The sequence below is a fragment of the Sitodiplosis mosellana genome, unplaced genomic scaffold, assembly GCF_009176505.1.
Source record: "Sitodiplosis mosellana isolate CC-2019 unplaced genomic scaffold, AAFC_SMos_1.0 Smas_scaffold_6191, whole genome shotgun sequence".
NCBI classification, from domain to species: domain Eukaryota; kingdom Metazoa; phylum Arthropoda; class Insecta; order Diptera; family Cecidomyiidae; genus Sitodiplosis; species Sitodiplosis mosellana.
Window position 1 is genome coordinate 2,189,422 of NW_022601432.1, and position 25,580 is coordinate 2,215,001.

General features: G+C 36.7%; 4 protein-coding genes across 11 annotated transcripts; 1 reads left to right on the plus strand and 3 right to left on the minus strand.

Moving 5' to 3' along the window:
• Nucleotides 1-436: 436 nt before the first annotated feature.
• On the minus strand, nt 437-4,349 carry LOC129576692 (tyrosine-protein kinase transmembrane receptor Ror2). Its single transcript, XM_055462133.1, has 5 exons — nt 4,167-4,349; nt 3,963-4,061; nt 3,394-3,673; nt 3,075-3,317; nt 437-2,882 (listed from the first exon to the last, which is right to left on the minus strand). The coding sequence occupies exons 1-5, from the start codon at nt 4,347-4,349 to the stop codon at nt 1,675-1,677; spliced, it is 2,013 nt and encodes a 670-aa protein (XP_055318108.1). The 3' UTR covers nt 437-1,674.
• On the minus strand, nt 4,305-7,998 carry LOC129576699 (uncharacterized). Its single transcript, XM_055462175.1, has 3 exons — nt 7,087-7,998; nt 5,927-6,096; nt 4,305-5,812 (listed from the first exon to the last, which is right to left on the minus strand). Exons 1-3 carry the CDS (start codon nt 7,473-7,475, stop codon nt 5,745-5,747), a joined length of 627 nt encoding a protein of 208 aa, XP_055318150.1. The 5' UTR covers nt 7,476-7,998; the 3' UTR covers nt 4,305-5,744.
• Nucleotides 7,999-8,819: 821 nt separating this feature from the next.
• LOC129576691 (AT-rich interactive domain-containing protein 2) lies at nt 8,820-18,020 on the plus strand. Of its 8 annotated transcripts, none has more exons than XM_055462126.1 (19): nt 8,820-9,412; nt 9,526-9,619; nt 9,703-10,174; nt 10,260-11,372; nt 11,558-12,351; nt 12,436-12,552; nt 12,673-12,987; nt 13,668-14,071; nt 14,210-14,316; nt 14,425-14,766; nt 14,879-15,075; nt 15,179-15,356; nt 15,439-15,546; nt 15,694-15,813; nt 16,060-16,235; nt 16,345-16,595; nt 16,703-17,120; nt 17,202-17,299; nt 17,498-18,020. In XM_055462126.1, exons 1-19 carry the CDS (start codon nt 9,159-9,161, stop codon nt 17,607-17,609), a joined length of 5,670 nt encoding a protein of 1,889 aa, XP_055318101.1. In that variant the 5' UTR covers nt 8,820-9,158; the 3' UTR covers nt 17,610-18,020. The 8 variants fall into 8 exon arrangements, with proteins under 8 accessions (XP_055318101.1, XP_055318103.1, XP_055318100.1 ...); XM_055462128.1 differs by having other exon boundaries at nt 8,852-9,412; nt 16,063-16,235; XM_055462131.1 differs by having other exon boundaries at nt 8,951-9,412; nt 12,673-12,873.
• A 133-nt stretch (nt 18,021-18,153) lies between these two features.
• Nucleotides 18,154-23,202, minus strand: LOC129576696 (Bardet-Biedl syndrome 4 protein homolog). The gene is made up of 11 exons (XM_055462167.1): nt 23,059-23,202; nt 22,776-22,921; nt 22,351-22,559; nt 21,896-22,008; nt 21,683-21,777; nt 21,378-21,558; nt 21,078-21,231; nt 19,479-19,601; nt 19,206-19,377; nt 18,888-19,087; nt 18,154-18,614 (listed from the first exon to the last, which is right to left on the minus strand). Exons 2-11 carry the CDS (start codon nt 22,846-22,848, stop codon nt 18,441-18,443), a joined length of 1,494 nt encoding a protein of 497 aa, XP_055318142.1. The 5' UTR covers nt 22,849-22,921; nt 23,059-23,202; the 3' UTR covers nt 18,154-18,440.
• Between the last annotated feature and the right edge of the window lie 2,378 nt (nt 23,203-25,580).

Below are 25,580 nucleotides of genomic sequence, written 5' to 3' on the forward strand. Positions count from 1 at the left end.
CATGAGATGAGTAAGGAAATTGTCATGTAATTTCAAAAAATTACCCATTCATTCAACTTTTTTTTAACGTTGACATAATTCGAATACTTACTTAGTTATGATTCATTCGTTTTTTTTTCTTTCGATTTCCATTCAAACGACCAATACCTACCATAACTCGGCACATTTGAATCTATTATCAGAAGACGACGAAAAAAATCAGCTCATTTATTAAAATAATGGCTAAAAATAACAATGTTGCTCATCCTCACTAAAAATAACTTATTGATTATTAGCTATCCGATGGAAATGGAAAGGTCTCTGTCAATTTGAAAGTGAATTAATAATGCAAAAAAAATGGAACAAGTAAAAAAAAAAAAAAAAACGATACCACAACCGTTTTTTTCCTTTTCGTTCATTGACACAAATTAAAATGAGTAAAATAATGCGATTAAAGTAGGTTGATATGAATTTAGAAAAAAAAATTCTTTATTGCTGTCATAGGGGTTAATCAATATGTTTTTGTTGTTGTTGTTGTTTTGGATGTTTACAAAAGAAAATGATTATTCACGATAATAATTTGATAAATGCGAGATAAGAGTGACTAAATCATTGTCGAAATTAGCCTTGCATTGTATGCTGACATTCAATAAATTATTCGACATGCATTTTGACCAAATTTGTCTTTGTCTCGTCTTTATCTCGTCATCGATGTTATTATGTGTTTCTTCTTTTTTTTTCGGTTCGTTTATTTTGTTTGTTTTGCTTATACTAATTAACTAATAGATTTCTCAGCATGATATTTGGAGGAGATGTTATGCAATCTCGTTGAATTTTTGGTTTTTGATTCACTGCGGCTCTTCTGGGAGAATAAACTGAGACTACTGAGAGAGAAAACTACAGATCATTTTGATAAATTACTACTAAAAAAGATAGTATATGTTAGACAAAGTCTTGTTATTTAGTTGAATGTTTGTTCTGTTTTTTTTTGCTGTTTGGATTTAGCTTGCCATTATCAATCGATAAGAATACAAATTTTTGGATGCTTGTTTGAATTTTTGCTTTGTTTTCCGATAAGAAACCATTTCTTTTCAAGCATCATTTGCTGCTCATTTTCCCAATTATTTTTGTTGTTGCATTTTTTTCTACTGCATTTGTCTGGCTAGAAATAAACTTAAAATCTACGCTTCGTTGTTATAACTGAATTTAAAACTAAAAAAAAAATGAATTTGAAATTTTAAAATGAAACAAAAAAAACTAGATTGGTTCATGTGACTAGATAGTTTATCGAATATGTGTGATATAGGATGAGCTTATTTTTCATTAGAAAAAACGTTGAATTTCGGTAAATGTGAATAAAACGTTATTCATTGTTATTATTTTTTTTTAATTAAAAAAAAATTTCGATTTGAAATAGTCTCGTTTTTTTGTTGTTTCACCTGAGTATTTGAGTCTTATGTGTTGTTGTGTTCGGTGCTGTAAAGTACCGAAGCTCTTGTTAAGATAGTAAAAAAATGTGTTTTTCGTTTCACATGCATGTATGAGTTTGATGTTGTGATGAAAATGAGAGTATTTTTTTAGTTTAATTTCTGAAACAAGATATTGAAGACTATTCACAAACGGTCGATGAGAAGAAAAGAAAGAAAAAAAAAACCAAAGAAATGTTCGATAAGAATGGGTTTGAGATTGGTTTTATCAGCGATTAGCTGGCTGATGTTCGTAATCGTATTGAATTTGTCCGATTGCTTGGAAAATTTGTTCAAAATTCGGGCGATCGCATGGTTTACGATTCCAGCACCGGCGCATCAAATTGTACACCACAAGCGGCGTATTCTCCGGACAATGCAGTGTATTACCCTCTTTTATATACTTAACAACTTCTTCGTGTGTCATCCCATAGTATGGTTGCAATGCAAATGAAAAAATTTCCCACAGCACTATACCAAAAGCCCAAACATCCGATTCAAGTGTGTATTTATTGTATAGAATACTTTCTAATGGCAGCCATCGAATTGGGATCGCATCACGTTCATCACCTTTATAATAGTCTTGCATGTAAATCTTATGTGACAATCCAAAATCGGCAATTTTCACTGTCATACTATCGTCGATGAGACAGTTTCGTGTGGCCAAATCGCGATGCACAAACTTCTGTTCTGATAAATACAGCATTCCGGCGGCGATCTGATGCGCAAAGTTCAGAAGGTGCTGATGTGAAAGTTGTTCGCGATTCGATTGATAGGTGACATTCGGTTGTGGTACATACGGTGAACATGAACGCAAAAATCCATTGAGATCACCACGCGACATGTATTCGAAGAGCAAACACATTGGTTTACCCACTGCGCACACCCCAAGCAATTTCACAATATTCGGATGATTGAATTCGGCCAACAAACATGCTTCATGCTCAAAATCCATTTGCAATTCGTTGCTTGCATCATCCTTTAGCATTTTAACGGCAACCATTGTAAAATCCTCTGTGGACAATAAATGTGGTGCCTTTCCTTGGAACACACGCCCAAATGCACCCTGTCCCAAATCTTTTACATAAATGATATTATTCCGCGGATATTCCAGCTTCTCCAATTTATGATTTATACTCGGATCATTGTCATGATACTGTGTCTGATTGAGCGTAGATGTATTGTTGTGGATCGGTGTTTTATTCAAATCAATCACTGGATTGTCATGCGTTTCCGACTGGCTGTATCCACTGACCAAACGGTTTCGATTCCGATTTCGATTGTATCGCGTCACTTTGGAACACAGCAGCACCAACAAGTGTAGCACCACGATAGCAACAAATCCAATTCCACCCAATAGAAATACCATTGACGGTGTGAAAAAGGTTTCCATCGCAATGGGTGGCATGTGCGTGACAGAAGTATCGGTCGAATTTGCTAATGGTGAAAGTTGAGAAAAAAAAAGAGAAATGTTTTTTTTTTCGTTGTTTTTCATGAATTTAAAACAAATGAACTGATTCTGGGCTTAAACACAAAATTATTTAAACCAAATCAATCAAGTGTCAATTGGTGAAATGATAGAAAAAAGCCCATACATTGAAACGAAAACACTGATTTTCTAACACTTACGGCACAACGGAATATCGCAGAGTTGCCATCGAACCGATTCGTTCATTGTATAACACCATGGGCTTGGCTCTTCGCCGCCAGCATTTCGGCAGTAGTTTTCGGAGTTTTTCACTTGCGGAAACACTTTCGGTGGCTGAATATGCGTGTGTGGCTTTTGTGAGTCCCATTTTTGGCATGGAATTCCAGTTTTGGTCACATTCACCTGACCCATGTAATAGCGACCGTTGCCCATGCGGCAATCGTCTAATTTATTCAAATTAAATCAAACATATATCATCATTCGAAATGAAAAGAGAAAGAAAGTTTTGATGATATTTACATGTGACATCTTCTGGATTCATTTCAGTGAGTCCGACCCATGAGCATGTTGGAGTTTCGGCCGATTTATTGTGACGCGGAAGTGTTTTGCAGTCGGGCAATCGGAAATGGCCTCGTGTTTTCAATGGCATGCCACGATCACGTTTCTCCTCTAGTAAAATCCAATCATTATAACAAAACTGTTGATGTGTGGCAATGCAGTCTTCGTAGCATAGCGGCAGCATTTTTGAGCGACCATCTTTGATGATGCACTTTGGAAAGGCATATGCACACAGCAATTTCTAATGAACAAACAAAATCAATAGAATTCACATATTGTTAACGTTTTGAAGGGTATTTTTTATGTTTTGTGTAGGAAATTTCACTCTAATTTTTGTATTCTTTCAAATATGTGGCACAGAACATTCGTCCTGAATCGCAATTCATGACATACTTCACACTTTTGATGCGATGACTTCAATTAAACACAGCTAGGTTTGTGATTTTTTTTTTTTTTTTGAGTAGAACTATGTCTATGACTTTATTCTGATATTCCATTTTATGTTTTCAATTTGGTTGTCAAATATTTACCTCGGCTGCGACACGGCATAATCCCGTTAGTTCGTTGATTAATTCATCCCATAGATTGGTAGTGATTTGTTCATTTTTCCAACCGTCGTCCGGATCCTCCTGAACCATGCAAAATCAAATAATAAACGAAACCAATGAGTCACCGGTTCATTTCCATCCAATCCCATACCGATTATGCCAACTTATTCGGTTTCGTTTACTTACATTGCTGTACCACACCTGATCGTATGTTATGTACGATTTGCATACCTTACCATGGTATGGAACACAATATCCAATTAACTCATATGTTGTGTCACTAAATTTCGGCAAATTGTCATCACTTTCAACGTTCTTGATGAGTAAAATCAAAAGAACGACTCCAAAATGTAATCGATTTGCTTGCATGTTTGCCGTTAAATCTCATTAAACTAATCGAACAAAAAAGAACAAGCGAAGAAATCTCGGTGTGGCTATGTATCTCCCACGGTGATTATCAATAGAACTCATCTACATCACACTACATATTGTATCTCATTTTTCAGGCCTATAACAATTCCAGTAAGACAACTAAGTGGAAAAACCAACACCAAACAAATCACATTGACAAAATTATCCTTTTTGCTTTTACCTTTGCTTTTCGTTCACAAAATGATTTCTTTCGCGTGAGAAAAACAAGCAAACATATAAAGAAGACAACAAATTTCGCCAGGAAAACGGAGAAAATGTTCAAAGAAACAATTTACGGGCTGAAATGAATGAATGGATGAATCTATAACACAAAAGGATGTGATGAGACTGACGCCATTTGTTGACATTCATTACACGCACACAACGTACATTGAAACAAATCATCGCTGCAAAAAAAGGGGGAATAAACACAGAGAGAGAGAGCGAACCATGCAATTGGAACGGTTATCCGAAAAAGGGAAAAAAGTGATAGGATTCCCGTGTTTGGATGAGTGAGCGCGCGTTGTGTGTGTGTGTATGTGTGAGTGAGTAAGAGTGGTGTCGAATTGTTTATGCGTGCATGTAGTAACTTGGATTCCCATTTAAACGCATACAGAGGTAACGCACTGCTGCACAATCTAGTACTGAAAAATGAAGCAAAAAAAAAATCATATCCTTGCAATATTTCTCGTGTCCGACCGACAACAACGGCTACAGCAACAATCACGATTCTAACGGTTTACTGCCGACACAAAGCCCATCAAATATTCAACAATGCAGTCGATATTCGCATTGGCAATATATAAGCCATCTTGCCGGTGAAACTATAAATCGTATCGCACAGATGATCAAAGAAGAAAATTTCCCAAAACAGAAAGATGTGACTCTTGTTCCAAAACAAATATCTTTCTTCTTTCACTCTCCCAATGTCACTTTTACCACTTTTTCTTTTTTTAACCTTTTGATACATTTTATCTTAATTCGATAAATATAAACGCAGACACATTTGCTTGCTGTTCGCACTTTCGTGACAATTTATTGCTAATTTATTCATCATAGTCCATAGATCTTTTGCTTTTTCTTTACACATATGTTTCTTTTTGTTTTGGTGTGGTATGCATAGTGAAATGAATTTAAAAGAAAAAAAATTGCATTTTTCTTCTTCCGTTTCAAAACACATAAAATAATACTAGATAACGGTAAAATGATTAAATTATTATCAATGAAAATAATTTAAATATTTAAATAGAGTTTTAGCTTGCTATGGTTTTAAATAGTATGAGGTCAATATTTTATTTCTTTTTTTTTTTCTGTCATTTTGCGCATCTTTTTGGCGATGAGAGCAGGATCAATTTATCCAACCAATGATTTCAATGCATTTGGGTCAATACCCTGGTCACCACCCGGCTTTTGTGCACCAGCTATTGAGTTGAAAAAAAAGTTAAGCAAAAAAAAATTAGCGAATGTTTTAGGTAGAAAACAAAGACATTTCTTCGGTGAAACAAAATGTATAGGACAAATTGGAGGTTACTTACTAACACCCATGCCGGCGCCACCACTTTCGAATGTAACACAAATCACCCACCACCAAACACCTGGACGTGGATGCATTTGGAATTCTGTAAATGCAGGCACTGATCGCAATTGGGTAGCCATCGGGAGTGTTGGGTTAAAGATCATCAAATCACCATTGGTTTGTTTACAACTGCAAATAAAAAAAAATTCAGAAATTATCAGTTGCAATATAATAAATAATGTCTTATCAGTTGAATGAACAATGCGTTCTTTTAATTCACCATTTTACATGTTTTATCTAGTGGCAAATGGTGATAAGGAAGAGATTTTCAAACAATCGAAATTATGCTAATGAAATAAATCGATTTTTTCAATCAATTCAATTGATTTGCTTGAAGAAAAAAAAAAAGGATCGAATAGCTGATCATTCATCTGGTTTCAATACTATCTCTATCGCATTAAATGAAACCGTTTCGATGTGGAATGATTTTTAACCATGAGAACTAGCGAAAAAATATCGTTAAAATATTTTGCTGTTTCATTTCAAACTTAACCTCGCTTTTCCTTCCCATCACATGTCAATTCGAAAGAAGAAAAAAAGGTTTTTCCAGCGGTCAGGTGATGAACAATCACTGATTATCACACAATTAATCTGTTTGAATTAATTGAGATGGATGATGATTGAAAAGTAAGTGAGTTTGGACAGATAAATTAAGTAACCATACAGACAAGTGTCCCATTTATCGTTTACTGATCCAACCGTAGTGATTATGGTAATCAGGTTCAATTGAACCTTCCTGTGCGTACGAGTCACAGAAATGGCAATTCACATAATTTATTTTATGTAATGTGATTACTAAATTTATGTAATGTAATTATTTGGAATGTCATACAATTTGACATAGGTCCATGCTATCCCATTCTTTTTTACTATCACTTTGCATAATTTGTTTTTCTTTTTCAATCACAAGCTCAAATGAGTCAATGGTGCAAAAAGTGATGGGAAGTCGACGCATGACAATTCAAAAATAATCACAATTGTAATTAATAACCATCAGCCGATCAACACATTTGGTTTCTTTTTCCTTTTTTTTTTCACCCGAAAGCGAAAGTTCGCACTCAGATTCTTCAGAGAATTTACTAATTCACTCAAATTCATAAATGATGCTTCTGGTCTCACCTGAATGTGTAGTCTCCAATTTCAGCGGCGGCAATATATCCGAATTTGTATTCCTCAACTTGAACGATTTCTGGTGGTGGTAGTGCAGCACCCAAGAATTGTGCGCCACCATCCTGTCGACGGTTACGAATTGCAACTTTTCGATCATCACTGATAATGTACGGTGACAATGGTTCAAGAATCTCTTGAATATGGTTGCTCATTTGCGATTTGCTTAGAAACTGTTTGATTGGTGTATTGGATTTATAAAACACTGGCATTCCGTAGAAATCATCATCGGGAACGGTCGATAAAGCCGTTGAATTCGAATATTCAGCGGCACTAATTGTTTTTAATGTAAACAATAATGTCATCAGCATCAACATAAAACTTTTTGAATTGCACCACATCTTTGATGAAAAATGAACACAATTCGGCGAGTAACGAATAAAACGAGAAGAAAACACAATCACTTCGCACAAAAGAAAACTCGGATTGTAACGGTCACTTTGCAAAACAAACAGAAAACAAAATTCAAACTCTGTTCAAATCAATCTCAACCTATTCACATCTGAATTCGAATCACAAATGAACGGTAATGAAGAAGATCCAGCCAGATAAAGATTTAAATAATCGCTCGGTGATTTTCGGATTTTGTGGTGGTACTGAAAATATTGCCCATTTGACAAAAACAGGAGTAGCAAATGGTCATAAGAAAGAGTTCATTAACAAAATATTTTTGTCATTCCCCCCATTTTTCGTTCGCGCACGCATGCCATCATATGTTGTCAATGGCCCATGGTATCATCGCCAAATTTGTAATCCGAGCAGGTAAAGCTCATCATCGCAATATGATCATTCCAACGCAGCGCATAAAACTGTGTCATGTGATAAATCAATAACGAATCATTCGTTTCTTGACCTCGATCGGCATTTGCGCGCGGTCGGCGATGAAAGTGAAAGAAGAATCAAAACGCAACTCTTTTTTTTTCTCCGATATTTTGTTATTTTCGTCTATACATATTTGAATTATATAAGATGATCAATGCGTTTAAAATCCTTTCACTCGCACAATTTTAGAAGTTTGATGCGCTAGGCATGTGTATGTGTGAAGCTTTAATTGATTTTAAATTATTTTTAGAAAAGCAATCAATATTTGTTTTTCATTCGGAACAATTATGACGTTTTTAGTCAAAGAAAGTTTATTAACATTTTTTTTATTCTCGGTCGCGTATCATTGCCCTTTAATGTGTAAACATACGATATTACCATTTTTTTTTTGTTAGATTCATTCAAAATTATACGCAAAACGTGTATCCATCACCGAACTGATGGAGAAAAGAAGATTTTTGAAAGAAAAATGTTTTGCTTATTAATTATTTATTCAAATGCAAATGGTTGAAATATGCGGAAAAACAATTGGCTGAAAATCATAAACTCAATACTGGTTGAAAATAGACTGCCATTCAAAATGATACAGTCCGTTGTTTTGTTTTTGCTTTTCGCGTGCAATCAATCGCTCAAACAAAGCATCAATCATTTAGAAAGGTGTTTGGTGTGCAGCACTTGAGTGTATTTGATGAACGTTTAGTTGATATTTTCCCTCTAAAAATTTTTTTTACCGCCGATTCTGTATACAAGCAGAATTTCAAAATATAATCCACCTTTTGGAAATGTCGAACGAATTAGATACAAAAGAATCAAGCAAAAAAAAAGAAAGAAATAAGAAAACAGCCTAACCTCACATCGCTTCCAATACCATTCATTCATACATGCAATAGCATTCAGAATATTTCTGGCCCGTGCAGCTGTCAGAAGCATTTATGGAATCTAGTACGTTCATGCGAAGTTTTTTTTTTCTTCGTTCCCGTATACTGCTGCCATTAACTTCATTGGCAGTGACGCGATGCTAACTGTCAAACGAGCGAATCGAGCAGACAAACAAAAGTTGTACAGCAGCAGCAGCAGTAGCAGCAGAGCAAAAGTTTTTTTTTTATGTTGGAATTTCACTTAGTGTCGCGATACTGTGCGTTATTTTAGGCTCGATTTAATGTGGTTATTTTGTGTGTGAGAAATTTTGTTAAATTTTAAGTATGACTACGACAGATACGACAGCTGGTGCACCACTAGCCATATCGGTGAACGACGATTCAGTGAGCAGTGCTTCGAAAACCGGTTCAACAAAAAAGCATTATGTACAACATTTTCCGCCACAACAAGCAACACCAACGAATCGCACCGCTGTTGCCGCCAACCCAATCACCGTCGCCACCACTACTGCCGTTGTTGATGAGCGCGACAAAGCCAGCTTCTACAAGGATTTATACCATTTTCACGAAGTCAAAGGGTAAATATGACCCGATATGAACCTCAAAACCCAGCACAAGCATCTTTTTCCTGCAAGATATTCAATGGTAGACTTTTGTTTTTTACTCTTTCTTTCCTTTCTCTTTGTTGCAGAACACCAATCCCACGGGCACCTCGTGTAAATGGCCATGAAATCGATCTACATAAATTCTATTCATTGGTTTGCAGTCGCGGCGGATGGGCCAAGGTAAACACAAATTGGCATTTCGATGTTTGTAGCAAATGTTTCTCATTGTCAGCATTGTCTTCATTTTTCGTGCTCGTTTACAGATAAATTACCGAAATGAATGGGAGGATTTAGTACCTGAATTTGATCTGCCAAGCAAATGTGTGAATGCATCGGTGGCGTTAAAGCAAATCTATATGCGATTTTTAGATCGTTATGAGAAAATTCATTTTCTTGGCGAAGACAATGATCGAATTGCTGACGAAACGGATGAAGATAATCGCCATAAGAAATGGAACAATAAACATTTCAACGATGTTCCAATGAAATACAACTATTTACAGCATAACGTCGCCGAAAGTATGCGTGCCACGCATAAGCTGTCCACGGATTTGTACAAATCATCCGAGTATGAACGATTGCTGATGTCGTTAATGTCACCGTTGCCAAACGAACAAGATTTTGCCGTGAATGTGTGCACGCTAATGGCCAATGAAAGTCGGCACACGCTCAAAGTCGAACGATGCCCCAAATTACTTGATGCACTCATGGGTCATGCTGGCGTTTATTCACATCGTAAGTTTCGTTTTTTTTTTCTTTCGTGAAGCATTGCATATTCACATGAAATCAATGAGCAAACAATTTTTTTTTTTCGTTCCAGATTCAATGCGAGATTTATTCTTTGAATATTATTCCAATGTGCGAAAGCATTCGTTGCAATCGTTTTGGAATGATTGTTTGCACGATAAACCGGATATTATGGAATTAACTTATGAAGATTACTTCGAAGTGGATGAAAATTTGACGAGCAATATTTCGGGACGACCGCCGGTTCGGCTGAGGAACAATGACATGGAAACATTTGAAGATGGTCTGAACACACGTTCGAATGAACTCAACGAATTCACATCGTTGGAATTTTTGAATTTGAAACGAGGCTTGGGTACGCACGATTATATCGGTCAACGTGTACATCAAGTGTCAACGATCTGTCGGAATTTATCGTTTTTCGAAGAAAATCTACCGACCATTGTGAAAAATCGCACGTTTGTACGGTTTTTGGTAATGTGCTCAAATATCCGATGGGGAAATTTACATCAAATGGGCTTGGATACACTCGGTAATATTGCCGCCGAATTGGATCTGTGCGATCCAAACAATGACAGTTTAACAAAGTGCTTACTTACCACCATTGCCGAAGGGCTGGAAAGTCCGGATCGTGGAGTGATTATCAGTTGTTTGGAAATTTTGTATAAATTGTGTCAAAAGGGATCGAACGAAGATCATTTACATAAATACCTCGATAAGCGTGTTTATCGGCAGATTTGCATGTATTTATCATTGAACGATATTATGTTGTTGCTTTACACGTTGGAGTGTTTATTTGCACTGTCATCGATGGGTGAGAAAGCGTGCTTTGCTATAGTTCAAATCAACGGCGTTATAGATACACTAGTTTCGCTGGTGTCGGTCGAAGCACAAAGCTACGGTCCTGATGGATGCATTCTGATGCGTGTTGTTGAAACAGTGCCAACACCGTTAGTATCACAACAGCAAGGTCATCATTCGCATCATCACAACTTTCAACAACAATCGCATGCTCCATCACAGCCAGTCATGACACAACTTCAAAGTTCACCATCAACTATTCATGTGCCAGAGCGTAACCCGGTCGAAATGCGAGTTGAAGTGAAAAATGAACCGATTCGAATAGAAAAACCCATACCCACTCCAGTTATCCCACAGCAACCAGTTGATGTTGCCACAAATCAAGGTAAATATCATGAAATTTTGTTGACGAGCTTCAAAAGAAGCGTCAACTCGATCTTGAAATTCCTCTGTATGTTTGCATCATTTCCATTTATTTTATTTGTCCAATTTGAAGTCTGAACATTAGGAAATTATTAAAATAAACTTAAGATTTAACTTCTAAAATGCTCGATTGTTTTTCATCTTCAGAACAATCGGTGGTGCCGCAGCAACAGCCACAACTGCAGCAATATCATCATCACCCGCAGCAGCAGCCACAACAACAACAACAACAACAACAGCAGCAGCAGCAACAACAACAGCAGCATCATCATCAACAGTCTCACCAAGCGTTGTCGTCTTTACCATCTTCACCTCCGACAATTGTACAGTCAACAATTCCGACAACGCCAACCGTACAACATACGCCGATAGTGGTACCGGTGCCAAGGTCACAAACTCCACGAGTCGAAGTGAAGCCAGAGATCAAGATTAATCAAACGAATTTTTCGAATTCAGAGCCAATGGTTGTAGTGTCGAGTACACCGATAACGGTAAGAACGCAAACAACAGCATCGCCAACGGTGACAACCGTTGCACCGCCGTTCCTAACCAGTTCAAATGTCGTCTATTCGGAGCAACAAACAATTACCATTCACACGTCAACGGCACAAAATCAAAATTCCCTGAAACTTGCACAAGATCAAGAGAACGAACAATTTGCATTGGCCTGGCTGCGTGCCACATTTGAGCCGGCCAGTGCGGTAGCGTCACGTATTGAACAACAGGATTTATATAAAATGTACTTAACCGCTTGCTCGAAAATCGGTCGAACGGGCGTTGTGTCACATCATCATTTCCCACGATGTGTTCAAAACGTATTTGGCAACACGGTCGGACCCAATCAAATCAAAATCAAACAAAATACAATCTCATCATGCTTCTACGAAGGTATTCGTATACGTGCTCAACCGTTGGCTGTGGTTCACAAAGGAACCATCTTGGTAAGTGCAAGTTAAGGTTTTTTTTCTCTCTCTACGGAACTGCATTCATTTTAACTAAATGTATTTTGTGTTGATTTTGTGCAGCAAGCGGCTGTAACCACAACGACAATAAAATCACCAGACAATGCTGTGAAAAAGGAGCAGCCAACGATAATTAAAACATCAATGATGCAAAATCAAAAGACCAACATGAATCAAACGGTAAATTTTGAATACTTTTTTTTTCTTAACAAAATTAGATTTTTATTCATAACCGATGGAGTGAGTTGAATCAAATGTTTGAAAATAACCTTTTCTACCTTCTTTTCGTTTTTGATTCAGCAAATGAACGCGTCATCGGCACCGATCCTGCAACAAGTATTGAGCACCAATCAAACCGATCACATGCATATGACACCAAATCGCACAAACATTCGACAATCAACAAATTCAACGCTTGTCTCATCCGCACCATCGATCGTTACGTCATCGCCAAGCGGCACCTCATCATCGTCACTAATCAAAGCAATTCTGGCCAATAAGGTAACGACCGTTGATGGTACTGTGATTGGCACACCGAACATAACAACGAACCTAGTTCAACAATCGATAAATCCTAGTATTATTTCCGCTACTAGCAATGTGAATGTGCATCAGGTAACATTTGATTTGAACTAACTACAACTAATTTTGTTTTAGTTAAGTTTTGAATAGTTAATCCATTTGAAAAGAAAGAAAAAAAACTCCTACCAAAAGTCGATTATCGATCGAATTTTGAACTTAAAAACGATTTCCTTAGATCTAAAAACAGAAAAACAAAACAATTTCGCGTGAAATTCGAATTTGATCAAAATCAATTTTGAGAATTTTTTTTTAAAATCAAAACACAATTGACATGTGTTTCAAAACGAAACGAAAAAGGTAAGCGAATTTTACCAAAAAAAAATGTCGTAAGTAATTCGAGTGAAATTCTTCTCGAGCCAACATATTAATTCTTTTAACTAACTGCGATGCGTGTGATATTATTATTGTACTAAAAAGAAAGTCCGAACACCGGACGCTTATCATCGATTGTCGCTTCCGAAATGTTGAACCGTAGCAAAATGCATCCCAAAGTAATCCAATCCGTTGTGAATAAATTAAATGCCGTAGCCCTAAACCAAATTTACTGCGAAATTTGCTGTATCTCGAATCAAAAAGCCGATTAGACAAACAAAAAGCAATATTGATCTAACTCATAATTTGTAGAATTTGTTTAGTGTTGTTTAAAAATCTAATGTAAAATTATCATTAAATTGGAAGCATAAATTAATGAATCGAAATGTTTCGGATGTTAGGTTGCGCAGCGACAGCACTTGCAAAAGCAAAGAGAAGCTCAATTGGCAGCAGCATCAGCGGCGGCGGCAGCAGGAAACACAACGATAAATGTGACAAATATGAGCATAGGAAAGGAGCCAAAGACTACAATAGTCATAAAAACGCCAACGGGACCAGTGCCGCCAAATATGAAAGCGGCCATCGCTGGAAATACACTGATACCGGCCACAATCATCGAAAAGAAGGCCGAAGCAATGCTCGAAGCCAATAAACCGTATTGGGATCCAGTTCCACCGTTAGCGCCTTTGAGTAGTAACAGCATACGGCCAACAAGTATCATCACCTCGATACCCGTGCCAACCGTTAGCCCATCAAAAGTTGACGATGATTCGAATTCGACCAGCCAATCAGCCAACTCCAGTTTGTAAGTAGAGAAATATGTTGAATTGAGACACAGAAAAACGCTTCTCATTTTGCTTTTTATTTTGAATGAAAAATTTTTTTTTAACGGAAAATCTATTGAAATACCAAAATTGATTCCAAATAAAAATCCAATTCACAGATATGGCACGAATCCAACGACACCGAGTTGTCAAGATGAGTCGGAAAGTCCGTTTGCTGGCTTTGAAGGCTTATTAGTTCCGGGCAATATGAAAATCGATGATGATGGTAAAGATGTTGTTGTTGCTGGCAAACATTCTCAAGTTGTCACTGCAAATAAAATGCTTGCAGACTTACTAGACCGAAAATCGTCTGATCCACCATTTAATGTTTCAGGCGATATAAGCAATAAGAGAAAAATCGACGCAAATGCCAATCCAACTGGCGATGAACCGCCAATCAAACGAATCAATTACATCGAGAATGACAATTCAATTGATAAAAAGAATCAAGCCATGAAATCATCATCGTCGGCAGCAAATTTGTACGCTAAATTGGCGGCATCATTGCTTGAAGACGAAGACATGGAATTGGACGAAACAATTGCACAGCCGACACAACAGCCGCCACCACCACCACCACAACAAACCATTATTCCAACGTCGACAATAGTTGAACAGCCAAAATCAGTGATTACAGTGCCAATGCAACGACAAATCATCGTCTCACCCAATAATGGTAAATGTCATTTGATATTCTCGCTTAAGCAGATGACCTTCCGCTCACCTTTATTTAGGTCCATGAATTTTCTAAATGAAAACAAAATTATTTTTGTTCCTTCATCAAATAGCTCGATCTCAAATGATCAGTACGATGATACCAACACAAAATCAACAAATGGGCCAGCCAACAGCCACAATCAAAACCGCTGATGGCGCATACCAAACAGTGCCAATGATTTTGCAACATGGCAACCAGCAAATGGGCAACATTCAAATCCAGAAACAAATCGGTGGCATTGGTCAACAGATCATTCATCAACCAGTTGTAAGGAAAAAAAAAACTCATTCGCTTTTTTTGTCCCATGTTTTTTCCTTTTCGTTTGAATTCAATGTCTAAAAATGGAAAAAAAAAATTTTTTTTTGTTTAGCCACAAACTCAGTATATGCTGGCGACCAATCAACAAGGTCAAACGTATCTAGTGGCACAACAGCAACCACCGCCAGTCAATCAAATTCTGTTGACACAAACATCTCAACAACAAGGAGGAGCACCGACCAAAACAATCATTATCCTACAACAACAAACACCAACAGCAGTGAATACAGGTATGTTCCAAAATCATTTTTCATTGAGGATCTTTGTGGTTATTGATTACGGGAATGTTTCAACTGATTTTTTTGGTTACAGTATCAACGCCACAGAAAATGATCATGACAACTCAACAGGGCCAACAGATGATTGTGACGCAAGTACCACGCCAGCATCACGTCATTGTCAATCAACACAGTGGAAATGGTAAATAAAAACTAGTCGCTACTTAGTTGAATCCATTCAATTGTTGATATTCGAATCGATTTTGATTCAATCGCACAACCTTTGTGTGGTGCCAAATGTGAATGTCTCGATTTTAAATATCCAAACATAATCTTTGATCATACACAGCCGGTGCTAATGTCATACAGTCCAATCCGCAAATGCCGTCGACAAATGCGATTATCAATCAAGTTACAAGTACGCCAATGAGTGCAAACTCACAACCGCAAATTGTATCGCACATGAGAGGTATGGTTCGGTTTAATTATTAAGAATTAGAATCAATCCGGTCCAATTGAATAAAAACATATTTTGAACATCATTCCAAAAACAAGAAAAAACACATACCCAGTTTATTTGCTCATTTTCTACGGAAATCCAGTATGGCATTTCAGAGGTTTCATGAGAAAAATGGGAAAATAAACTGTTTGATTTTCGCCATTGGGAAAACCATAATTCAAGTATTAATTTCCTTCGTACTTTTTGTATTAAAAGCAGTGAATTCGGTGTCGCATGCTCCAGCCTCGGTGTCACCAAATGTAATCACAACCAGCGAAAAGAAGAAGGTATTTGTAACCGGAAGCGGAAACATTGAGGTCACTCAAGTTTCACAACCCATCTCACATCCACCGAATGTACCACAAAATGTAACGCCAAATGTAACATCAAACGTAAGTAAAAAGAAAAGAATAAAAAAAAAACCAGTTGGGGGAAAATCGATTGAAGTTCCTGAAGTGCAAAGTTTTGTTTTCTGAACAAAAATTGAACTTTGTTCCACAGCTGATACACAAGCCGATTCAACAGCAAAGCGTGAATGTTCCAATGCATCAGTCCATGCCACAAGCAACGATAACAAGCCAAGCGCAACCGATTATAACGCAAGCAAAACCAATTCCACCACCGCAGCCGGTGCAGCAACAGCCACCACCACCGCCGTCACCGCAAGTCAAAGTTGAACCAGTCCCAGTGAAAGCCGAAGATGAAATCGATGTGAATTGGTTGTATGTGTGCGATTGGCGGGGATGCCAACGGTATGTGGAACACAAACCATCCATTCGCATGAAGTGGCATTTTTGTCGCCCCACTTTCATCCATTCTTAAATAATTAAACGAATTTCTGTTTTTTATTTTTTTGCAGAAGAAAATTCCGATCAGCAAATGAAGTGTATTTGCATGCATGTGCCGAACATTGTCCCGACAATATCGATCCAAATGCGGACATTTACTGTCAATGGGGACCGGGCCCAAATCTGTGTGACAATTTACCACGCAAACGATTCTCACTCATGACGCACATCAACGATCGTCACATAACATTGGATTCATTTAAGACGGCCGTTCAGCGACGCATCGCAAATGGGCCACAAACAACCGTTACACAACCGGTAACCATTATCAAAAAACCAATGCCACCAAATTCTGGTGACAATACAACCGGCACGGCATCGCCAACTCTATCCACCTCATCGACCAGTTCATTGTCGGCTGGAAGTAGTGCAGCTATGCAAGCGATCAAACGACACTCAATCGACCTCATCAATCCCAAAGAGCTGATGGTAAGTGTGGAAAATCCATTTGTGTGTGTGTTTTTCGTTTTACCAAGTGGCGGAGATAATTGAATGTTTTGTTTTGTACAGTTTCAGGATGAGAACGAAGGTCCGGTAACGAAGAGTATCAGATTGACAGCTTCATTGATTCTACGGAATCTGGTAAATTATACAACATCGGCAAAACGGTATGTGATTATATTGTTTCGTCTTTTTACTCTTGTTTTTTTTTTCTTTCCGTTCGTTGTGATCAATGAAATCAATCCATTTGCCAAAAGGTCGTGTTACTCACTTATTTTTAGCTATTTTTCTTTCCGAATATATTTTGTCGTTTTTTTCTCTCTCTACAATTCACAAAATGTCGTCTTGTTGTTCATTCTTTGTAGATGTCTGCGGTATTATGAGCCACATTTGTCTAGCGTTGCATTGAGCAATGTGGAATCGAGCCGGACTATCGCACAAGTTCTCTACGAAATGAACGAAACGCGACCGTATTAAGGTGAAGAGAAATTCACCGCACACACACACACAAACACAAAAACAATGCACTCCCATTGTTCTCAGAAAGCAGAGAAGCAACACATCAGCGAACTAAGTGAACATCGATATTGAAATCGATTTATAATTTTTTTTTTAATGAAAAAAGAAAAGAAAAAGAAACGCTTGCATCGATTTTCTTTTTTCGGTTCAAATTTTTGCTGATTTTTCATCGATCAATTTTAAGATTATTTTTCGTAGTGTCTTATTACAATGGAAAAAAAAAGAAAATGAAACAAACAAACAAAGAATGAATGCAAAGATCCTTGTTGTATTTTAATTAATTTTAATAAAAATCTATTATAAATAAGATGACAAAAAACAACCGAAAACAAACAAATAACAAAACTGAAAGCAAAGTAGCAACTAAAATTTAGAGAAAAACAAGAGAAAAGAATTACAGAAGAAAAAAAAAATTTGTGTCGCAAAGGAAACACAAAGAGTAAATATCGGGAATAGGTATTGAACAGCGGAACAAATATTGAATGTTGTATTTAGTTTAAAAAAAAGAAGAAGAAGAAGAAGAAAATTAATGAAACAAAAAATTGTCCTAAATATGCATAAATGTTTCTTTTTTTTATAAGAAAATAAATATTTTGTTTTGTCTATAGAAATACAAAATGCGCCTCTCCTCAAAAATAAAACGTGACATTTAGTTAACAATTTGCAACAAGAACAACAGCAACAAAAACACCACGAAAATCTTTCATTTCATTTTTACTCATCACAATGGTCACATGTTTGACATCACATTCTAAGGCTAAAACGCTACCGAGCGAAACAAAAGTCCGTCTACACTAAATTCTCTCTTTCATCAAGTGTGGCCATGGCTTCACCAGCGCCTTCGATGTCATTTGTGCTGTTACTGCTGATTGGTTCGGTTGAATGCTCCACTTCAACGGTTTGACTGTTTGAGGTGCTGGGCTGTGGCAAATACTCTCTCATTTTCTCCGCTATCGCTTTGAACTGCGAAAGACAAAGCAAATTTTAACAAATTTCCAAAATGGTTACACACACCCCAGAGCACACATCAGACACACGTTTTACACGTTGTGTGACATTCATCGCTTGCGTACGGCATTTGGAAAGCAATGGCTTCTTGATCAAATTCAGTGTATTGTGTACAAACGAAGCATGTCATACAACGTGTAAAGCGCAAAGGCCGATGTGCTTGAGACACACAAACAACTTTCAACACTTAAACTCAAAAGATTTGGTGACCAAACGTTTGGTCCTTACTTCGTTTCGAACATTAACGTGTTCGACCACACTGAAGAAATTGTTTATATTTGCAACCGCCAATTCATAGCGTTTCATTTGCATATTATATACAGCAGAATTCAAATAAATCAATGGATTTTTTACGGCATCCGGTAGCATGACGGAGCGTTCGAAGGCTAAATACGCATTTCCATGATCGTTCAAATTTCGCAAACAAACTGTAACAAGAAAAAAATGTTTATTGAAGCAAATTGAAGTCATTGACGTAATGAAAAAATGTCGAGAAATCCACATGAATGGATTAATATGATGCTTTCAACACTTTTCATCACTTACTTCCGAGAAGCATATAGCATTCGGCGTTATCCAATCGAATACATGCAGCGGCAGCCAGGGTGTGGAATGCGCTTGCAAACTGATGTGCTGTTAAATAGATCAGTCCCAAGTTGAATAAACAATTGAAATTGGTCGGTTCAAGCCACACGGCTTTTTTCAAACATGATATCGCCTATGGACATTCAATAAACCAAATTTAATTTTAATTGAAACGAATCGAATGCTCTGGTTTTTTTTTTCAAAAACCACAGAGAAAAAAAAAGTTGAAAATACCGCAATGAATTTTTTCTTTTTGTAGAAACATAGTCCGACATTGTTCCAGATTTCAGCACCCTTTTGACTCTCAGCATCGATGAGTTTGTACTTGTTGAGCGCACCATCGACATCGTTTTTCGACTTGAATGGAGAAGAAAAAACGGAAGAAAATTTTTTTGTTCTTCTACGCGCCGTACACAAGTACGTAAATCCTACGACGGAGAGCGCATATACTTCAGCACGGGAGCTGCCGGGCGTGCACACGTACGAACTTGCAGTCGCTACCCTCGGTCGTGAGTATCGAACTCGACAGTTGAGAGGCCCTCAAAAGTATATGCGTTCCAGTTTGTATTTAACACAAAACGTGTGCATTCGTCGCCTTGCGAATTATACGGAGAGGCAGAACGAAAAATATTCGAATTGAGCGAATGAAACCACAGACATGCACAACACAATACATTTGCTTCTGTATTGGTTGCAGTAGCGCGAGAGTAACATTCGTTGGTTTAGATTTTATCAAAAAAAAAACATTTTTCATATAAAAATTGAGCGGAATTTTTTTTTCTTCACCAAAATTCGAATTAACAAATATGGAATGAAGAAAAAAATTAATTATCTTCAATCAGTTTCGAAGCGATGTCAAAATTACAACAGAATGGAACATTCCAGAACACAGTCGATTGATTGGTTTGTATGCGTGTATCAATGTGTCATCGATCCAACCGAATGGATTCGCACAAAAGGAACAATGTGTGTGTGTGTGTATGATGTTGAAATACAGAGGTTTTTGTTGCAAAGTTGAAATTGCACCTATACTCTGAAAAAACTGATGTAGGGTTATGTTAAACTGTTTGTATTGACATTTATTTCACAACAAGAATTCAAAAAGATTATGGTGATTTCTGGTACTAAATATATTTCTAACTTTTTTTTCCACTTTCAAAATATATTTAGTACCGCGAATCACCACAAACTTTTTGAATACTTGTTGTGAAATAAATGTCAACACAAACAGTTTAACATAACCCTACATCAGTTTTTTTCAGAGTACAAACGAATCAGTCGACTTAATACATATTCAAACGCGCATCGATCGAGCATCATATTTGAATTTATTAACTGTGTGAGAAACCAAAACCCGGGAGGCTGCAACATTGACTTCTTTCCATACTAATTTGACGTTTGTCAGTGGTGAACGATTTTACAGCGCCATCTGCACATATTCAAAGTGAACTAGCTGTCATCAGTATCGATGAGTCATCGATGCTCAATTTTGGGTCATAAACGGCACATCATACAAATACATAGTCAAATATGTGCAGATGGCGCTTTTTGTGTTTGAAGCGCAACGTTGCAGCTGCCCGCCAAAACCGTTTAGCTACGGAGCGATTTTCAAACAACGTGGACATGTCCTTGCATGCATTTGCTGTGGTATCGAAAGAGTGAGAGCAACAACCCGAACAGAAGCAATTTGCTGTTCATATTTTTGCATTTGGAAGTGTTTTTATTTTGAGAAACCAAATCATCGAATGTAAATTTCTCGTTATCTTTCTGCCTTAAACTCTCTGTCTGTCTCATTTTCCTGACATTTGTGCAATTTGAAATGTTTTATTATACTTGCAAAATGGATCCGATTGCCAACAATGCCTTCGAGCAGTTTTCATGTAATTTGGTCACTTCGTACAATTTATCGAACGCTCCCTTTGTATCGTTGATTCGTAAATATAGGATGCCGATTTCGGTGAGAATGTCGATATTTTCGGTGGTTATTCTAGAAAATTGCCAAAGATTATGCATGCTGTATGCATGGTCAATTTGGAGCAAAGAGAGGAAGAGAGAGGGTAAGAGGTAGGTAGGGAGGTGGGGAGGTACAGAGAAACCAGAATTTTCTCAAACACACATCCCGTTCATACTTACTGTGTGATATTTTCGAGCATTTCAATCGCTTTGGGCAAATTATTTTCAGCTTTATAAATTTCGGCCAACAGTGTATAACTCTCCAACTGTTTGCCGTCTCGAACCGCTCGAGTAAAGTACTCTTTCACTTCGTCCGACACAGCCACTTGCATGCGATTGCATTTACGATATAAAAGATCACCTAAAAAATGATGAAACAAACGAGTCGAAAAGGCAAAATTGATTGAAAATCAAAATGAAATTTATCTCGACGAATGAATTTATTGAGTGAATGAGAGAAAGAATGGAAAAAAATGAATCCATACCGATGTAATAGCAAACTTCGTGGTCACCGTTCGGTGATGTTTTGTCAATTTTCACAAAGATTTCCAAGGCCTGTTTGTATCGTTCCATGGCATATCTGGTACGCACGTGAAGACAAACAATTAATTTCGATTAAACTTGAACGAGCGCGCGAGCAAGTGAGAGCGCGATAGATAGCTGAGGCAAATAGCAACAAGAAAAACCTAAGAACTTACAGTGTTTTTGCAATTTCTTTCAAATTGTCAAGATTATTTGGATTAAATTCAATCGCCTTCTGTAAGTACAGCAATGATTCTTGTAAGTTACCTTCGATGCGTGCTATTAAACCCTGATAGAGAAAGACAGACACAGAGATGGAGAGAAAAAAAAGCAATTTGTTTAAATATCACTTGCACTGAAACATGCCGAATCGCGGGCAGACACGAAGACCGTTACGTTTTGAACATTTGTCTGTTCATTGCGATAAATCAATTTAATTTGCCATCTGTGTGCTATCGCATGTAGCAAGCAAGTACATTAACGGCAAGTGTGCCGTGCAAATGAAAGAGCGAGATAGTATGTGCTTGCAACGGGGAGCAAATATCTTGTTCGTCAATCGACCGACCGACATCTCTTCCAAAGGAGGCATACAGACGAGGTGCGAGATAGCTTAGCTCAGTGTGTCTCTTACCTTTACATAATACAAATATTCATGGTCGTATGTTTCACTGAATTGGTATTCAATGGCTTCGTTACAGTATTTATAGTCTTGGCGAGCAAAGGCCATATGGATTAACCAATTCAAATTCGGTATCATAGCCAAATCAATGGTGGTCTTTGTATGATTAGTATTATTGCTGCTACTGTTACTGCTGCTGTTGCCATTGCTACTCCTTGCATCTGAATCGAACGAGAGAATAAGAATACAGAGGAGAAGGAGAAGAAGATATAAGAATCGGCCAATTTTCTGCAATTTCACATTTGAAATATCAAAAGGCAATTCATTCAGTTTTATTAGACAGTGATTTTGATGGCAAATCACATTAAATAGGAGTGACACTGACACAAAACATACCTTACCTTTAAACTTGGTACAAATTGAGAAGCTTTTTTTACCTTTATTCGATGGTACTGCATTTGACATTACTGCTGGATTCGATCGACCATTACACACGATATTATTTTCCATTTTTCACATTTATTTATTTGATACGTTCACCAATTCGTTTTTTTCTTCTTCTTTTATTGCGTCTTTAATTTCTCTATAGCGTATTATGGAAAAGAGAGCGAAAAAAAACCGTGTTTCACGTTCAGTGAGCAGGAAAAGAATTTGATTTAATCAAAAACGAAAAAGTTGTGATATCATGGTTCCAAAAGCGTTTCAAACCGAACAACTTACCACCAATCTTCTGTTCTCATATTTAATATTTGCACCAAAAAAAATGGAATCAAGAACACCAGAAACCAAAATTGCACTCGGAATATGTGTGTTGTGAAAATACTCAAAGAAACCATATATATAGTCCAACAGCTCAACAGTTATGTTTATCTTATGACTTTTCGGTATGGAGGATTTATGTTTTTTTTTTGTTTACAATTAACCGTTTCTATGGTAGCCGCGCAACGATGTGCGCTACTGTACGGAGTATACACACAAGTTGTTGCGATACACAACGAATTGTTCGTCTTTGTTCGATGTTTTTCGGTCTGGTCTCTGTCATATGGAACTTACATTCTTTCATTATCTCACATACTTACTCATTCTTTGGCAAATAACACCCTGTTTCAAGTATTTAGAAGAAAATAACCAGTTTTTTTTTCTTTACTACGAACAATTTATTTTGAAATGAAATCTATTTGGCGCAAAAATGGGTTCGCATTGAAAATCTAATCATGGAAGAAAAAAAGAAGAATTTTCCTGTTCTTTAATGCAATTACATCATCTATACTGTCACTAGGGACTTCACATCATAAATTTTAAGACAAAATTTCAAATCCTATTCAATGTTTTTTTTTTCATCGTCATCGTCGAAAAATTTAAATTGAACATTTTGCATTAATTGCATCCACCCGAAAAAGAAAGAGCTGCATTGAATAACATTTGGAATTTTGTGGCCAAAATAACAGTACAGTTGAATTCACATGTCCGTTCGGCAAACGGCATATGCTTTTGACTAATTTTAGTTTTATGAACAGACAACTTTGTTGTTGTTCTCCTTCTTCCTCTTAGTAGTGGGATGGATATAAATATATCTCTTTGTTCTCTATGTTGTTGTTGTTGAATAATAATTCGTTGGTCTGAATATTTCACATGATATATATTTTTGCCAGTTGTAAACGGAAAATATTTTTGATTGAGAGAAAAGAATGGAAACAATTTTTAACACATTTCAAGTGCATCCATCCAAATCCAAGCGTACATATTACATTATATCGAAAGAAAATTTTCTTTTTTTTTCTTTTTTTTTAATTACATCTAACAATAATGTTTGAAAACACTAAAAAAAATGGTGATGCGCATAAAGACAACAAACAATATTTTGATTTCAATAGAAATTTCTTAAACATTAAGTAAAAATCAAATTGTGAATAAATATAGTTGTTTTTTTGATTTAATTAAAATTGTTGTTGTTGTTGTTGTTTCACTTGTTCATCTTCTGTCTCCGTCAAATCAATTGGATGAACATATTCTAAGTGCATACTTCATTTGAAACAGCTCGTTCAATTAATTGAAATGTAAATACAATGTTACATTGTTCGGCACACAATAAACAAGCATCAATTCGCTTGATGTTGAAGTGTCCAGAGGAAATTGTCAAGTGTACTTGACGAGTGTGAGCACAAATCGATTTGTTCGAAACGATTCAAGTGAATTTTGATTGGTGATTGGTATTGGCATTTCATCGGAAAACTTCACATTCGATGCGTTTATTATGGCAAAGCAATTGCAAGCGAGATCGAAATCATTTACAGGCATTTCGATGGGGGCTCTATGTTCGAAAATGCACTGAAAATAATCCGCCCTTTAATTGTTAGCATGGAAAATAGCCTAGATTCTACAACTAGATATTTTTATTTTTGTCCTAAATTTATTTACAAAATTACTTACACACTAGACTCATACATATGTAAACCAATTAATTACATTCTGATTGAATGGATGCTGTATATGGTAAAATGGTATTTAATATAGTTTAAGGTTTGGTATGAAGCTCATTTTAACTTTTGTGAAGATATTATAGGTTCCATTTGAATTCTTCTCCTCCTCTCATTCTCTCACTCTCTTTTTCTCTAACTCTCTTTCTCGCTTTCGGCTAAAATCGAATAAATGAAGAAGACGAGCAAAGGAAGGAGGAAAAAAGGGTTGTTTTGTGCTTACCTAACAATGAAAACTTTTAAATGGTCTTTGCCTTATTCGAACAGGAAACACGGTTTGAATAAAAAGAAAAATAAAAACACACCAAATTAAAACTGACAGATATTCAAAGTGGTAGAAACTGAGGATGAAAATCAACGCTCGATGCGTGTACATATAGCTGTGCTCACGATTTTTTTTTATATCAAGATATCGTAATAAACTAAAAATATCGTTCGATATCGTTATTATGATGGAATCTTAATAACGCTATCAACTTTTTATCAGGTTATTAACTATATTCAAATAATAACGTTATCGGATGAATCTTAATAATATCGTTTTGAAGTTATTAAGATCGAATCCTGATAATTTATCAACATTCAATCTTAATAATCATCAAGTTCTGGAAGTGGGTTTTGGTGGATCCACAGGATGGACCAGATCCGGTTTGACACTGCCCTTGGCCCATCCTGAAGATTCACTTCCAGAACTGGGAGCAGTTCTGATCGATCCTGAGGATCCACCAAAACCCACTTCCAGAACTTGATGATTATTAAGATTGA